This window comes from Malaya genurostris, chromosome 1 (assembly GCF_030247185.1).
Source record: "Malaya genurostris strain Urasoe2022 chromosome 1, Malgen_1.1, whole genome shotgun sequence".
Lineage (NCBI taxonomy): Eukaryota > Metazoa > Arthropoda > Insecta > Diptera > Culicidae > Malaya > Malaya genurostris.
This window is the reverse complement of record NC_080570.1, coordinates 79,794,496-79,812,338: the sequence shown is the minus strand read 5'-3', so window position 1 is coordinate 79,812,338 and position 17,843 is coordinate 79,794,496. Positions and strand designations below refer to the sequence as shown.

The following is a 17,843-nucleotide window of genomic DNA, read 5'->3' as shown; positions in this document are numbered from 1 at the left end:
GCATCGGTGGCGCCGTTCATGATACACGAAAATTTAACATTGTGATGGCACAGGTTCCCCCGAGCAAGCTGACAGAATTGAGATCGATTATTGACGGTGTGCCGACCAGTTAAAAATACACGTACGTAAAAAGAAAACTCATTGATCATTTCGCTGACAGTCAGCAGCGCCGTTTGCAGCTTGTTTTGTCAGATATGCCGCTCGGAGACATGAAACCCAGCAAACTATTCAATGATATGAGACGTGTTGCTGGTGATTCACTTGGTGAAAATGTGTTACTCGACTTGTGGGCATCAAGACTACCCCCTTATGCCCAAGCAGCTGTGATCGTATCAAAAGGAGATGCTGCTGAAAGAACGACAATCGCCGATGCTATCGTCGAATCAATGAGTCTTCGTAATATCAGCACCTTGGATTCAGTTCTGCAACCTGAGCCGTCTACATCACAATCCGTTCCTGAAAAATCATCCCTATGCAGCATAGAAAGCCTCCAACGAGAAATCGCGCAACTATCAAGCAAGCTAGAGAAGGTACTCTCATCGCGTTGCGATAACACTTTTCGTGGTCGTGCGCGCTCCCACTCGCGCAACGGTAAGAGGGGATGGACGTACCGTGACAAAACACCGCAAGACGAACAATGCTGGTATCATCGTGTTTTTGGAAATGAAGCGCACCGATGTCGAATGCCGTGTTCGTTCAGTCAGTCATCTGCTTCATCGAACAAACAATGAAATTATCCGCTTGAACTTGCAAAAGAAGCCGGCGAACCTTCTAATGCAAACACAATCTTTCGCCTAAGAATCTCGGACACTAACACAAACATGAAATTTTTGATCGACACTGGAGCCGACGTGTCCGTGATTCCGAGAGGTTCCAGTTCAAGTAGGATGAAACCAACCGCATTGAAACTGTTCGCCGCCAATGGAACACCCATCAATGTGTACGGAGAGGCTCTTCTAAAAGTTAACCTTGGTCTTCGCCGTGAATTTTTGTGGTCTTTTCTAATCGCTGAGGTCACAACTGGAATTATTGGTGCCGATTTTATAAGCCATTTCGATTTATTAATTGATCTTAAACGAAATCGCCTCATAGACAATGTCACATTACTCGAATCGACAGGACAGCTTACACGTGTCAGTGAATATTCCGTAAAAACATTCAGTGCAGTTTCACCGTATGCTGAGTTGCTAGCCGAATTTCCCAACATAACGCGGTTAACTCTGCCAGGTACTGCAAGCAAATCATCAGTCGTCCACCGAATCGAAACAACTGGCCAACCCGTTTACGCTAGACCGAGACGATTACCACCAGACAAGCTCGACGCAGCTCGCAGTGAATTTGAGCACCTGATGAAGCTTGGCATCTGCAGACCGTCTAGTAGCAACTGGGCCAGCCCGCTTCACATGGTCAAGAAAGCCGACGGTTCTTGGCGTCCGTGTGGAGACTATCGTGCTCTAAATGCTCAGACCATTCCGGATCGATATCCACTACCGTACCTTCAGGATTTCACAATGAATTTGCAAGGTAAAACTATTTTTTCGAAGGTCGATTTGCAAAAGGCGTTTCACCAAGTGCCGATCCATCCTGAAGACATCCCCAAGACGGCTATTACGACGCCATTCGGACTTTTTGAATTTTCATACATGACGTTTGGTTTACGAAACGCGGCTCAGACGTTCCAAAGGCTGATTCATGAGGTCGTCCGCGGATTGGATTTCGTCTTTCCTTACATTGACGATTTATTCATCGCCTCGTCATCACCTGAAGAACATCGCGACCATTTGCGTCAGCTGTTTGAGCGGTTACAGCAGCACAATTTAGCAATCAATGTTGCAAAGTGTGAATTTGGCCGAGCAGAAATTGTCTTTCTGAGTCATTCCGTCAACGCTGATGGAATCCGTCCTCTACCCGAACGAGTTAAAGCGATCGAAAAATTTTCGAAACCATCAACAGTTAAGGAGCTAAAAAGTTTTTTGGCAATGATAAACTTTTATCGAAGATTCGTGCCAAATGCTATTGAATCTCAAATACCCTTATTAGCGATGACTCCGGGTAACAAACGCAACGATCGAACCGCTCTGACCTGGACTGACGACACCACAGCAGCATTTGAACGATGCAAACAACAACTGGCGAGCGCAGTTTTGCTAGCACATCCAGCAAAATCGGCTGAGCTTTCTCTTTGGGTGGATGCATCTGACAAAGCAGCCGGAGCAGTACTACATCAAATTGTTTACGGAAATATTCAGCCACTAGGATTCTTCTCAAAGAAATTTGACGCAGCACAACTACGGTACAGTACCTACGATCGTGAGCTAACCGCGATTTACCTTGCGGTGCGACATTTTAAGTATATGATAGAAGGACGCTGTTGCCATATCTATACAGATCACAAGCCGATCATATACGCCTTTCATCAGAAGCTCGACAAAGCATCTAATCGTCAAGCACGCCAACTGGACTACATCGGTCAAATAACAACAGATATTCGTCACATTAATGGCAAGGAGAACATCGTAGCAGATTTATTATCCCGAATCACTGCAGTCCGTGCCATCCCAACCATTGATTACGACGCACTTGCTAACAATCAGCAAACCGATGAGGAGCTACAAAACATTATTAATGGTAAATCAAAAACTTCGTTGAAGATGTTACTTTATACTATTCCAGGCAGTTCAAAGCAAGTGTATTGTGATTGCTCCGGTCAACAGATTCGACCGTTTATCACAAAACCATTTCGCAAGGATATACTACAAGCGATGCACAATCTCTCTCACCCCGGTACACGTGCTACAGCCAAATTGATGACTCAACGATTCGTTTGGCCAAACATCAGGAGAGACAGCATTGCTTTCGCCAAAAATTGTCTACAGTGTCAACGGTCTAAGGTAACACGCTACACTCAATCACCCGTTACCCGTTACTCCGCACCAGACGATCGTTTTTCGCACATCAATATCGACATTGTGGGACCGTTTCCACCAAGCAATGGCAACCGTTACTGCTTGACAATCATCGACCGGTTCTCTCGATGGCCGGAAGCCATCCCTGTTCCTGACATGACTTCCACAACAATCGCTCAAGCACTTGTCACTGGATGGATAGCTCGATTCGGTGTACCTGTGTACATCACCACCGACCAAGGACGTCAATTTGAATCATCTCTATTTGCTGAGTTGGTTCGATTGATGGGCATCAGCCACCTGCAAACGACACCGTACCACCCCCAAGCGAATGGAATGATCGAACGATGGCATCGGACACTTAAAGCAGCTATCCTTTGTCACAACCCGGACCACTGGTCGGATTACTTGCCAATGATCTTGCTTGGCTTACGGACAACTCACAAAGAAGACATTGGAGCATCTCCTGCTGAGATGGTGTACGGTTCGACCCTGCGTATACCATCTGAATTTTTCATCGAGAACACCAGCCAGAAAAACGAAACTGATTTCGTTATCAAGCTTCGAGCGACCATGCAAAATTTGAAACCTATGGCAACGGCATGGCATGGTAAACAAAGCGTTTTTGTGCATCATGATCTTCACACTTGCAAGCACGTCTTCATTCGCAATGACTCCGTGAGACCGTCGCTATCGCCCCCATATGATGGTCCATTTGAGGTTTTACGTCGAAATAAAAAATTCTTCAAAATTAGAGTAAAGAATAGAATGGTAAACGTTTCCATCGATCGGTTGAAACCAGCATATTCAACTGATGAGCAACAGCAGCTACACAGTAGTGTTGATCCCCCAGCTACCACAAATGTTGAACATCGACCAGTGAAGGTGACCCGATTTGGTCGACGAGTCGTCATCCCACAACGCTTCAGCTAGATCGACGCCTCGTCTAAGAGGGGAGTAATGTAGCATCATCTGAACGCTGTCTATCACCGCGCGCCAACGCTACAAGCAACAAGCACGCGGTAGTTTTTATTGTCAGAGAGACAATCCGCAATCGCTTCACAAAACGTACTTCTTTTGCTTTTGTGTCTCTACGATTGTTTCTGCTGATCTCTGCAGAAAAGTTTAGCTCACGCAAAACGAACTATATTGAATTTAAACAATAACCCTTTATAACAGTATTCTTATAGTTTCTAAGCGCCACATGATAAGGCACCTCCTGAAGTTGTATAAATACCCCCAGTTGTTAAGAATAAATTTTAGTCTTAAACCAAACCTGAAGATAACTCATTTCTGCCGTAACCGGCCAAATATATATATATATATATATATATATATATATATATATATATATATATATATATATATATATATATATAAATATATATATATATATATATATATATATATATATATATATATATATATATATATATATATAAGGGTGCCAAAATTTTGGGATCACCTCTATTTTCGTTAAGCTCTAGTGCTCAAAAGTTTAAGCACCTCGAAAAAAGCCTTCATGCAAAATTTGACCTAAATCGGACATGCGTAAGGGGTGCTTCCCGGTGGTAAAGGTTTGACAATTTTCGATCTTGAAAAATGAAATTTACAAAATCGAAAATTTTTTTGATGCCGAAACTCTTAAAACTGCATGAAACATCGAAACTTAGTGTCATCTCAAAAAAAAATTTTTCGAAAAAATCAGCTTTCTGGGATTTTTTTTATATTAGTCCCAAAAAGTCGACTTATTCAAATTTTTTTTTTCGAGATGACACTAAATCTCGACGTTTCATGCAATTCTAAGCTTTTGGCATCAAAAATGCTTTTGTGAACTACTCGAATTAATCTGAATCAATTGGTGTCAAAATTAGTATCCAAAATTATTTAATAAAAGTATGAAACATATTTTCATGAGACTGTTATGAAAGAAGAGAAAGGCATTATCACACCACTAGGTGGATTAAGAAGGGTTTTTTTTTATTATGTTATTGCAGTTGATCCACCAGTTATTCGTGATGCTCTCCCTGAAGCAACTCGTCACCCAGGACCTTAAGTATTCTGGAAATGTATCGTGATTCTGGACCGGAAATTTCTTCTGAATTAGATTTAAAAAAAATTACCAACAGTGAACGTTACCAGGTCGGTCAGTACGTAACGGTCAACGGTGATGTTGTGTCTCATTTGAACATCAGCTCGATCCACTCAAACGACGGTGGTTTGTTTAATTGTATCGCTAGCTACTGCGTTGCAGAGCATTCGGCGAAATTGAATGTGCACGGTTTGCCATACGTCCGAACTACAGACTCTCATAGTAACAGACTGGCGAATACCTCTTAGGAAGCCAAACGAACCGTCAAACTCCCATGCTCTAGCATAGGAATTTGACGGTTCGTTTGGCTCCCAAAGAAGTATTCGCCGGTATGTTACTAAGCGTGTTCATATATGTTAATTTCTGCAATATGTGAAACATATATCGATTTGTTATAGAATTGTGCTATGTCGAATAAGCGTATTGAACATAAAATATTACTGTTTGGAAAAATCACTTTCAGCCTAAATTATTCACGACTAACCAATCAATTGTCCGCCAAAGGTGTCAATTGTTCACTCGCTATTTCCAAATTATATCAAGGATTATGACACTAGTAGTAAGCATGAAAACTTCATACGCAATTCAACAAGATTTGAAAGAAAACAGATCGAAAGCATGTATTCCGGATTAAGAATATTCAAATACTTGAAATATGTGAAAACATTCTGACCAAATCAAAGCATTGCGATATGGGTCAGACGAAAGATATTTTATAATCAAACAAAACATTGAAAACTTATCAAAATTTATTTTTTTAAATTAAAAAAAACTCTTGGCGATATGATTTTCTCGTTCAGCATACTTTGAACTACATTCTGGCCAAATTTGAGTATTGAGAAATGGGTCCGACGGCAGATATTTGGTAATCAATACGAAATCAGTAATTCATTAAGGAAAACTTGAAATCTTTGATCGAAATTTATTTTCTAAAACTAAAAAACGCTCTCTAGGCGATATGATTTTCTCGTTCAGCATACTTTGAACTACATTCTGGCCGAATTTAAGTATTGGAAAATGGGTCTTATGGCAGATATTCGTGGCAGGTTCTCCTAGGTCCGATCTGAACCTCCATCTATATACAATTTATAAACTACGCATATATAGAGCAAACTTAACGGTAAATAGTCACAAGTATTTATAGAGACAAAATACTTTGTTTTGATTTCATAATTGATTTACCCTCATGGTCTAATTAGAAGAAGGCGGTGGTGCTGAACGAGCGGGTCAAGCTAGTCTCCGAAACGCTGATCATCAAAGATGCCGTGGTGGACGATTCCGGAAAGTATCTGTGTGTCGTTAATAATTCGATCGGCGGAGAAAGCGTGAAAACTGTGCTAACGGTAACTGCTCCCCTAGCGGCGAAAATTGAACCGCACCGCATGTTTCGTGTAGTTACTCATAGATTTTTGCCTTTCTCTATAGAAAGATATTAGAATTGCTGGAAAAACCGACTTTCGAACGGAGCCTCGGAGACCCATAGTGTTATAAACCATTCGACTCAGTTCGACGAGATCGGAAAATGTCTGTGTGTGTTTGTGTATGTGTGTGTGTAAGTGTGTGCACTTATCGAAGATAGTTTTACCGCTCATTTTTCTCAGAGATGGTTGAACCGATTTTCACAAACTTAGGCTCGTTTGAAAGCTACTGTCGGGCCATTGATCAAGATCTAAGATCAAATGGCTGTGACTTTTGGTTTCGGAGATATGATGATATAAATGACGTAACCGACAAAACGTGTTGTTTTTTTGCCGCGCAAGTTTCTCGGAGATGGCTGAACCGATTTTAACAAACTTAGGCTCGTTTGAAAGCTACTATCGGAGTATTGATCAAGTTCGAAGACCAAATGGCTGTAACCTTTGGTTCCGGAGATATAATGGTATAAGTGACGTAACCGACAAACCACGTTGATTTTTACCGCTTTCATATATATATATATATATATATATATATATATATATATATATATATATATATATATATATATATATATATATATATATATATATATATATATATATATATATATATATATATATATATATATATATATATATATATATATATATATATATATATATATATATATATATATATAAGGGTGCCAAAATTTTGGGATCACCTCTATTTTCGTTAAGCTCTAGTGCTCAAAAGTTTAAGCACCTCGAAAAAAGCCTTCATGCAAAATTTGACCTAAATCGGACATGCGTAAGGGGTGCTTCCCGGTGGTAAAGGTTTGACAATTTTCGATCTTGAAAAATGAAATTTACAAAATCGAAAATTTTTTTGATGCCGAAACTCTTAAAACTGCATGAAACATCGAAACTTAGTGTCATCTCAAAAAAAAATTTTTCGAAAAAATCAGCTTTCTGGGATTTTTTTTATATTAGTCCCAAAAAGTCGACTTATTCAAATTTTTTTTTTCGAGATGACACTAAATCTCGACGTTTCATGCAATTCTAAGCTTTTGGCATCAAAAATGCTTTTGTGAACTACTCGAATTAATCTGAATCAATTGGTGTCAAAATTAGTATCCAAAATTATTTAATAAAATTATGAAACATATTTTCATGGGACTGTTATGAAAGAAGAGAAAGGCATTATCACACCACTAGGTGGATTAAGAAGGGTTTTTTTTTATTATGTTATTGCAGTTGATCCACCAGTTATTCGTGATGCTCTCCCTGAAGCAACTCGTCACCCAGGACCTTAAGTATTCTGGAAATGTATCGTGATTCTGGACCGGAAATTTCTTGGGAATTAAATTTAAAAAAAATTACCAACAGTGAACGTTACCAGGTCGGTCAGTACGTAACGGTCAACGGTGATGTTGTGTCTCATTTGAACATCAGCTCGATCCACTCAAACGACGGTGGTTTGTTTAATTGTATCGCTAGCTACTGCGTTGCAGAGCATTCGGCGAAATTGAATGTGTACGGTTTGCCATACGTCCGAACTACAGACACAGACTAACAGACATGACAGTATGAGGAAATTCTTATAAAAATAATTTATCGTGATGCACTAGTTCCATCTATATTGTACTGCGCGAACTATTTACTATCTGTACACCCCTTGTGTTATGTACAAGTTTTTTTACTAGTTGGTTTCCCCTCGTTTGTCAACACCGATCAGCTGCTTGCAGGGATGCCTGATTTCATCAAAATATTTGAAAATGAATCGTCACAATAAATTATTGGATTACGTTGATAATATATTTAACTTTTTCGCGATGTAGGAAGGTAACCATTTATTTGACTGTTGTTGTTCATCTAGACTATTTTTTATTGTGTTGGTAGTTTTCACCCGAAATTAAGTGGCGGCAGACCAGAAGCAAGTAAATATTGTAACAAAACGGGTTCGATTTTGTATTGCGTTGGAGGATGAGAAGTAGGCACAATTCTGTATATAGTTTTGGCAATATGTAATTAATCTGTATCCTGCATGAAATTCGCATGGAGGTATACAAATAAATACATTACAGGTAATTCTGTATGAATGGCAACTCGGTTGGTAAATGAAAAAAATAAACACAGTCTAGATGACAGAAAGGATATTTTTGATAGGGTAACGTGGCGCCATCATGACACAGGTGAGTACTGTCCCAAATAAAGGAATATTCGAAATGACCGTTAAAATGATTGAAGAATCTAATTTGAGTGTCCTGTCTGTTAGTCTGTGCTACAGACTCTCATAGTAACAGACTGGCGAATACCTCTTAGGAAGCCAAACGAACCGTCAAACTCCCATGCTCTAGCATAGGAATTTGACGGTTCGTTTGGCTCCCAAAGAAGTATTCGCCGGTATGTTACTATGAGCGTCTGTAGTCCGAAATATGGAAAAGAAACCTGTCCTGTGGCTGGCTACCCGATTGATTCGGTTGTGTGGGAAAGAGGTAGGAACTCGATCAACTCGATGGGATTGTTCTAGCCATAATCTTGGCCTCGTTAATAGTTAAAATAACAAAAATTATAACTCAATTTAACCTAGGTGATAACAAAATTGTTACAAACCTTGATATGTAAATATCAATATTATATCTAAATTTGTTACAAATTTAGTACGAGTTATCAACTGTTATTACCCATTTTTCGGGAAGAAAGGCTTTACCGTGCAATTCTAAAAATAGATTTCGCGAAGTGAAATGAAATTGCATACCTTTAGGCGATTTGATTTGTCATAAAAAAGTCATGCACGGTTAAGCGACTGGTTCCGAACTGGGAAGTTTTGAGTTACCAACATACGCTACGATTGCATCGGGGCATGAGAACCAACTAATTAAAGTTGAAGTAATGAATTAAATAGGAATTACATAGGAACGTTCTCACATTTTAAATTTAGGCCGTCATTTTGAAATCAAATATCAAATTATTGTTCTCAAAAGCACCTTCAGGAATGTGAAATTGGAAAATATGTTTGTTACTGCTATTTGTTGAAGTATAGCATTTTTCGGGTTGAAAGTCAAAAACATGATCGACAAAAGTGTTTGCACTCTCTTTTTCTCAATTCTTCAAGTTTTATCTGAAATATAACGGCCTTTAAGATAATATCTGGACTTCCTATAATCTTAATAAAATCTAAATGTTTGCTTTTGATTTGGATTCATATTTATAACATAATGAGATATAAATATCAGAATCATATATAATTTTGATAGAATCCTGTTACACTCTGTTGATCGGGAAGTGACTGTTTCACTGGTAAAGTAACTTTATTAACCTATTGTGTTTGTAGACATTCGACAGCTGCCAATCAATCGAAAAAACTACAAGGATCAGCCTCATGGGGTTGTTTGAGCCATTGATGTGGAACCAAAATGTCTAATGTTCTACAATCAAACAGTTCAATCAATCGTCACACTTCAATCCGCAATTGCAATTGCAGAGTCTGTCTAGATTGATGTTGATTAGGAACTAACACCGAACATTGTTTGTTTATGGCCGACGAAATTACACCAATATCCCAAATGTATGCAATTATACCTTTGTACATACTTGCGTTACGATTTTGATATTAAAGCACAGACTAACAGACATGACAGTATGAGGAAATTCTTATAAAAATAATTTATCGTGATGCACTAGTTCCATCTATATTGTACTGCGCGAACTATTTACTATCTGTACACCCCTTGTGTTATGTACAAGTTTTTTTACTAGTTGGTTTCCCCTCGTTTGTCAACACCGATCAGCTGCTTGCAGGGATGCCTGATTTCATCAAAATATTTGAAAATGAATCGTCACAATAAATTATTGGATTACGTTGATAATATATTTAACTTTTTCGCGATGTAGGAAGGTAACCATTTATTTGACTGTTGTTGTTCATCTAGACTATTTTTTATTGTGTTGGTAGTTTTCACCCGAAATTAAGTGGCGGCAGACCAGAAGCAAGTAAATATTGTAACAAAACGGGTTCGATTTTGTATTGCGTTGGAGGATGAGAAGTAGGCACAATTCTGTATATAGTTTTGGCAATATGTAATTAATCTGTATCCTGCATGAAATTCGCATGGAGGTATACAAATAAATACATTACAGGTAATTCTGTATGAATGGCAACTCGGTTGGTAAATGAAAAAAATAAACACAGTCTAGATGACAGAAAGGATATTTTTGATAGGGTAACGTGGCGCCATCATGACACAGGTGAGTACTGTCCCAAATAAAGGAATATTCGAAATGACCGTTAAAATGATTGAAGAATCTAATTTGAGTGTCCTGTCTGTTAGTCTGTGATTAAAGCTCCTCTTCGCTTGTCTTGTGTTCAAGTTTTGTATGCAAACAGTTATTTTTATAGCGTTAAGTTTCTCTACCATTCTGCGATTTCGGTTGAAGCGATAAACGTTTTTCTCATTATCAATCGAGTTCATGTTATATAAATTTGAAATTAATCTTAGGCACTCAAAATTTACCCAATTTCTCAGGCGAAACGACATTACATGGAATTTCATCCGAGCTTGCATGACACAAGTTCAGAGCATAATAATTAAAGTTTCAAATCGTTTTATGGCCTGGGTTGCGAACGGTACTGGAAAATGACACGAAACAGCGGACAGTCAAACCGTACAAATGTCGCCGAATGAACTTTGCCGTGACTGAAGCGGATAAAAATGTCATAGATCTCATTTTCTCTCGTGAATGTACCCGTGTGCTCTCATCGGTAGCTGTTTCTACTCTCTTCAATCAGATAATGGCTTACCACAAAGAACAGTTTCTCCTTTTCAAATTCTATAGCTTTCGAAAGAGATCCAACAAAAAGGCTCAACGTTGAAATTCGTTTTATGTCTGTTCTCACGCGGTGTATGGAGACATACACATGGAAGTTTTGGTCCGCTATGCTGACGGTTTTTCTGTATTCTTTTTTGGTTCTCCGCACTCTCGTTGGAAGAAAGCGGTTCAGTGAGCAAAGCTGAAAAGCTGTGTAAACGAATTTGTAGAGGTTTGGTGCATATTTATATTTCCCCGGCTATATATATATAGAAGTTTATTTGAAAAAGGGGGCTTTTACTAAGATGGGATGATTCATACTATTTTCCTCTAATTAATTATATATATATATATATATATATATATATATATATATATATATATATATATATATATATATATATATATATATATATATATATATATATATATATATATATATATATATATATATATATATATATATATATATATATATATATATATAATTAGAGGAAAATAGTATGAATCATCCCATCTTAGTAAAAGCCCCCTTTTTCAAATAAACTTCTTCTTTCAAACATTCAAACATGCTTCTTGCAGTAACATTTTCTTTCTGCATGACCTTTCGGCTTTGCAATTTCGCAAATCTATCAAGAGCATGAATCAATATGCAAGGATGGCTTTTATCGTATCAAAGAACGTTCTTTGGCAACTCTTCAACGATAGAATCAGTGCCATAAAAGAGAGTTCGAAATCATCGCAACAACAAAAACCCGGCATGGCTCATTTAACATAGAATCGACACCAGTGCCAGAATTTCTCTCGATGACATTTCTGAGAATCAAAGGTTTGCACGCCGCTGTGGGGATCTTCTCTGAAGCAACAACAGTCGCTTATTCTCGTTTCGCGATCCGATTCTATACAGGCAGTTGATAATTGCGATAGAATCATTTTACTATTGCCGCTTATTCTAACTATGTACATATAAGCTTTGTATAAGTTGTGTCTATGAAAATGTATGTGAATGCTCCACACAAGGGTTTTGAAATATTGCAACCTAGTATGAAAATCATCAAGTTGAATCATCGATTCGATTTTCTGCGATAATTGTCAACTTGCGATTGTCTCTTGGGAAATTCCACACAGCAACGATCATTATCAGACTGTAATTTTTTTTAAGGGCCGAGAAATACTCAGAGTATGAAGTGGAGCGAAGGAATGTAGAAAAATTCTCTCGCGGTTCATGCATTGAATGACTCGAGTTCTTATAGCATCTTCTACCGGATTGAAAATGTTGTATACAATATAGATAGCAATATAGCAGCTTCTGTGAAATTTTCGGCAATCACCAACACTGTCAATATGTTTCTCAACATAAATTAAACTGTATACTACCTTTGTTTCATAAGGATTCTTAGTGTCAGTAGGTTCATAGTACTAGCCACGCAATGATTCAGTACACCAAGAATCGGGCTGCGAAGTCTGTTGTGACAGAATGGAAAAATTCCACAAAAGGAATGTAATGCCAGGACTTTGCTTTGCTTCTTAAGGCAATATACATAAGTTTTTCTTCGCCGTAGCAATACATTTCGAATATCATTAGTATATCGGAATTCATTAGTGTTGGGAGGACCACACTAACGGCAACACTGTTCAGCCGGTAGCTCACAGCTTTTGATGACTGTCAAAAGCCCGTTGACGTTACCGTGCAGGAAACACGCACAGCTGTCATCGTTACGACACTTTACTTCCGATCATGGCTCGCAGTAGAAGTCACATTTTAATGTATATAATATTTTAGTTGTTTTAAATAAAATATATTTGTTTGTTGTGAATCCACCTCGTTTTACATCACAACAAAGTGGCGACGAGGTTAGTTGGTGCCAGTACCGCGCAAATTGAATGGTTCGCTACGTTTCGACAAATAAAAGTTTGCGTGGAAATTGAGGTTAAGTGACCATGTCAGATCCTCCGGGTACGGGAGCCGCTCATGCGGCCCAGCAGCAGCAAAACACCGATCAGTTATTGCTCCAGATCCTGAACCAACAACAACAGCTTATGGCAAAACTCACATCGCAGATGTCAGCCACCCAATTAACCATACAGGGCCTGTCAAGAGATGAAATCACGTTAGATTCGCTTGCCAGCAACATCGTCGAGTTTGTCTACGATCCAGATCAAGGATGCACGTTCGACACTTGGTATTCAAGGTATGCAGATCTGTTTGACAAGGATGCGGGACGCTTGGATAATGCTGCGAAAGTCCGACTGCTAATGAGGAAATTAAACCCAGCAGCACATGAGCGTTTCACCAGCTTCATTTTCCCGAAGAAATCAAAAGATTTCACCTTCGAACAAATCATCGAGAAGCTTAAAACCATTTTTGGATCGCCAGTGTCTATCTTTCATCGTCGATATCAATGTCTTCAAATTACTAAAGACGACGCAGAAGATTTCGTGTCATATTCTTGCAAGGTAAATCGAGCATGTGTGGATTTCAAGATCAGTGATCTTTCGGAAGAGCAGTTCAAATCACTCATTTTCGTGTGCGGATTAAAATCGTCAAGAGATTCCGATATTCGTATGCGGCTCATTACTAAATTGAACGACACTTCTGAAATTTCGCTGGAGAAGGTAGTTGAAGAGTGCAAGAACCTGGTGAATCTGAAAAAGGATAACAGTCTCGTGGAAAATCCGCGAACGCAAGCGGTCGTACATGCAGTTAAGCAAAGTAGATACAAATCGAAGTCAAACCACAAGCACCTTCGATCGGCCGCAGGTTCCAGTATCGATCGACCAAGAACTCCTTGCTGGTCGTGTGGAGGCATGCATTTCTCAAAGGACTGCCAGTACCGCGAGCATCAGTGCCGTGACTGCAAAAAGAAAGGGCACAAGGAAGGTTATTGTGCCTGTTTTTCGAAAAAGTGTACTTCAAATAAAAAGATATTTACTGTGAGCAAAGACGTCAAGGGGGTATCAGTCAAGAACGTCAGCCAAAGGAGGAAGTTTGCTGAGATCCAAATCAACAAGGTTCCAGTCCAGTTGCAAATAGATTCAGCGTCAGATATTACAATTATATCTGACCAGCTTTGGAAACACATTGGGCAGCCTCCAGGAGTCAGGCCAACATGCAGTGCTAGAACAGCGTCAGGACAACCACTTGATCTAGCGCTGGAATTCTGGTGCGACGCGCAAATCGGCGACATTTCTAAAAAAGGTCTGTGTCGTGTTGTATCATCTAATCTTGATTTGAACATTTTAGGCGCAGATTGGATAGAATTGTTCGGACTGTGGGACGTTCCTTTTAGTTCAATTTGTCACAAAGTCACCGGTTCACAAAAGCACAATGTTGAAGTGTTACAGGCACAGTTCCCAACCGTTTTCAGCAGTAAAATGGGACTGTGTACTAAGACGAAAGTTCAGCTCACTTTGAAAGGAGATCCTAAGCCTATATTTCGCCCCAAACGACCCGTGGCGTACAGCATGCAAAGCGCTGTGGAAAATGAAATTCAGCGGCTTCAGGATCTTGGTATTCTTGTTCCAGTTGACCATTCAGACTGGGCAGCACCAATTGTGGTAGTACGGAAGCCAAACGGAGCCGTGCGTATTTGTGCTGATTTCTCTACAGGACTAAACAGTAATTTAGAGTCCAACCAGTACCCGCTACCATTGCCTGAGGACATATTTGCGAAAATGGCGGGATGTAAACTGTTTAGTCACATCGACTTGTCAGATGCTTACCTTCAAGTAGAGATTGATACACGCGACCAGTACCTTCTCACCATCAACACACATAAGGGATTGTTTCGTTACACCCGTCTAACTCCGGGCATCAAGTCAGCTCCGGGAGTGTTTCAGCAGTTGGTGGACACAATGGTCAGCGATCTCAACGGAACATGTGGTTATCTAGACGACATTTTAGTCGGTGGCCGTACACAAGAAGAGCATGACCACAATTTACATCAAACTCTGCGTCGACTCGGAGAGTATGGTTTCACAGTGAGGATTGAAAAATGCAGTTTTCAAATGTCACAAATCAAGTACCTCGGACAGATACTTGATGGCGATGGAATAAAGCCAGATCCAGACAAATCAGCAGCCGTAGCAAGCATGCCACCGCCACATGATGTTCCATCGTTGCGTTCGTATCTGGGTGCTGTCAATTACTATGCAAAGTACATTCCGGAAATGCGCAACCTTCGGTTCCCGATGGATGAACTACTCAGAACGGGTTCAAAGTGGATCTGATCGGAAGCATGTCAGCGTTCATTTGACAGATTTCGTTAAATTCTGCAGTCGCCGCTCGCGTTGACACACTACAATCCAAAACTCGACATTGTGGTGTCAGCGGATGCATCCCAGCAAGGAATCGGTGCACGCATAGCTCATAAATTTCCGGATGGAACAATTAAAGCAATTTCATATGCTTCACGCAGTCTCACTCCAGCTGAAACCAACTATAGTCAGATAGAAAAGGAGGGACTCGCTCTCATCTTCGCCGTAACGCGTTTTCATCGCATGATATTTGGTCGAAGTTTCATACTCGAAACGGATCACAAACCGTTGTTATCGATTTTCGGAAGCAAAAAAGGTATTCCTGTGTACACTGCAAACAGACTGCAGCGGTGGGCACTGACGTTACTATTATATAACTTCACCATTCAGTACGTCAGAACAGAAAGCTTTGGGTACGCAGACGTTCTTTCGCGGCTGATCAACAATCACATTCGGCCTAATGAAGAGTATGTCATCGCATCGATCGAGTTGGAAGAATCAGTCAAGCACAGTTTTGAACAATCTTTAGAAGTGTTACCAGTCACATTCAAGATGATCCAAGATGAAACGCAAGCAGACTCACTTCTTAAGAGAGTTATTAGTTACGTGCAATCCAGATGGCCTACTAATAGATCCGATCTCAGCGATCCACAGTTGCATCAGTTTCAACAGCGTCGAGATAGTCTTTCAGTATTTTCAAGCTGTTTGATGTACGGAGAACGGATAGTCATCCCAACCAAATTTAGGAATCGAGTACTTCATCAATTGCATAAAGGACATCCAGGTGTGGAACGAATGAGATCGTTAGCGCGTAATTACGTGTACTGGCCTGGTATCGATGAACAGATAGCTCAGGTTGTTCGCTCCTGCAATAAGTGTGCTGAAGCAGCGAAAACTAACAGCAAGACCAAGCTAGAAAGTTGGCCTCTTCCACAGCAACCATGGCAGCGAGTGCATTGCGATTTCGCCGGACCAGTAGATGGAATCTACTACCTGATTGTTGTGGACGCGTACAGCAGATGGCCGGAAGTTATCCCTACTAAACGAATCACCACGGCCGCAACGTTAACCATGTTTAGAGAAATTTTTTCGAGGCATGGCATGCCGGAAACATTAATTACAGACAATGGCACGCAGTTTACCAGTGAGAACTTCGAAAGCTATTGCACCAACAACGGCATTCTTCATTTGAAAACACCACCGTATCATCCACAATCAAATGGACTGGCTGAACGTTTTGTGGACACATTCAAACGGACACTCAGAAAAATTATGACGGGGGGAGAGAGCCTTCGGGAAGCAATTGATACTTTCCTTCTGTGTTATCGCTCCACACCATGCCGTAGTGCACCGGAAGGTAAGACACCAGCAGAATTGTTGCTGGGCAGACGATTGCGAACATCCTTGGACCTGTTGAAGCCTCCTACAGCGTATTACAAATCAGCAGACTCCAAGCAAGAAGAACAGTTCAACCGGAAGCATGGTACCAAAAGTCGGAAATATTTGATTGGTGAATCGGTTTGGGCCAAAGTTCATCGCAACAATACTTGGACTTGGGAGCCCGGACAGGTGCTAGAACGAGTTGGTCGGGTAATCTACAACGTGTGGTTATCATCAGAGCAGAACCTTATCAGGTCTCACTGCAACCAACTACGAAGGCGCTATGGAGCTGAAACTTCAGTCAAGCAGCAGTCAACCGATATTCCCCTGAATATTCTTTTAGATACCTGGGGACTTCGTCCAGCACCACTTGAGCAGGCGTCTCAAGAGTCTCAAGAGATTATTCTGGAAACTCAAACAACGGAAACAAAGAACTCAATTCCCCAGAATACCGAGTCTAGGGAGATTGTTCAACGTTCTCATACACGCACAACGAGAGCAAACAGTCAACAAGAAGCGGTAATCTCACGCCACTCTTCGCGGACTAGAAGAGTACCCGTGAGGTATGATCCTTATCATCTCTATTAAAAGGGGAGATGTTGGGAGGACCACACTAACGGCAACACTGTTCAGCCGGTAGCTCACAGCTTTTGATGACTGTCAAAAGCCCGTTGACGTTACCGTGCAGGAAACACGCACAGCTGTCATCGTTACGACACTTTACTTCCGATCATGGCTCGCAGTAGAAGTCACATTTTAATGTATATAATATTTTAGTTGTTTTAAATAAAATATATTTGTTTGTTGTGAATCCACCTCGTTTTACATCACAACAATTAGTTAAGATAAATACTGTTTTTATCAAGCGATTTACTATTATAAATTACATTGAATGAAAAACATTCATTTTGTACATGATCTTATAACTATTCCAGGTTGCCCGTCAAGCAATATTGACAGCGTCGCTCCCACTCTAGTGCAGTTCAGAGCAGTCACGAC

At 40.0% G+C, this 17,843-nt stretch overlaps 2 protein-coding genes across 2 annotated transcripts; both read left to right on the top strand.

Annotated features, from left to right (window-relative positions):
• The first annotated feature begins 13,148 nt into the window (after positions 1–13,148).
• LOC131426348 (uncharacterized protein K02A2.6-like) lies at positions 13,149–15,437 on the top strand. The gene has a single exon (XM_058589014.1). It carries the CDS (start codon positions 13,149–13,151, stop codon positions 15,435–15,437), a length of 2,289 nt encoding a protein of 762 aa, XP_058444997.1.
• Positions 15,438–15,707: 270 nt separating this feature from the next.
• LOC131426340 (uncharacterized protein K02A2.6-like) lies at positions 15,708–17,432 on the top strand. Its single transcript, XM_058589001.1, has one exon. It carries the CDS (start codon positions 15,708–15,710, stop codon positions 17,430–17,432), a length of 1,725 nt encoding a protein of 574 aa, XP_058444984.1.
• The last annotated feature ends 411 nt before the right edge of the window (positions 17,433–17,843 follow it).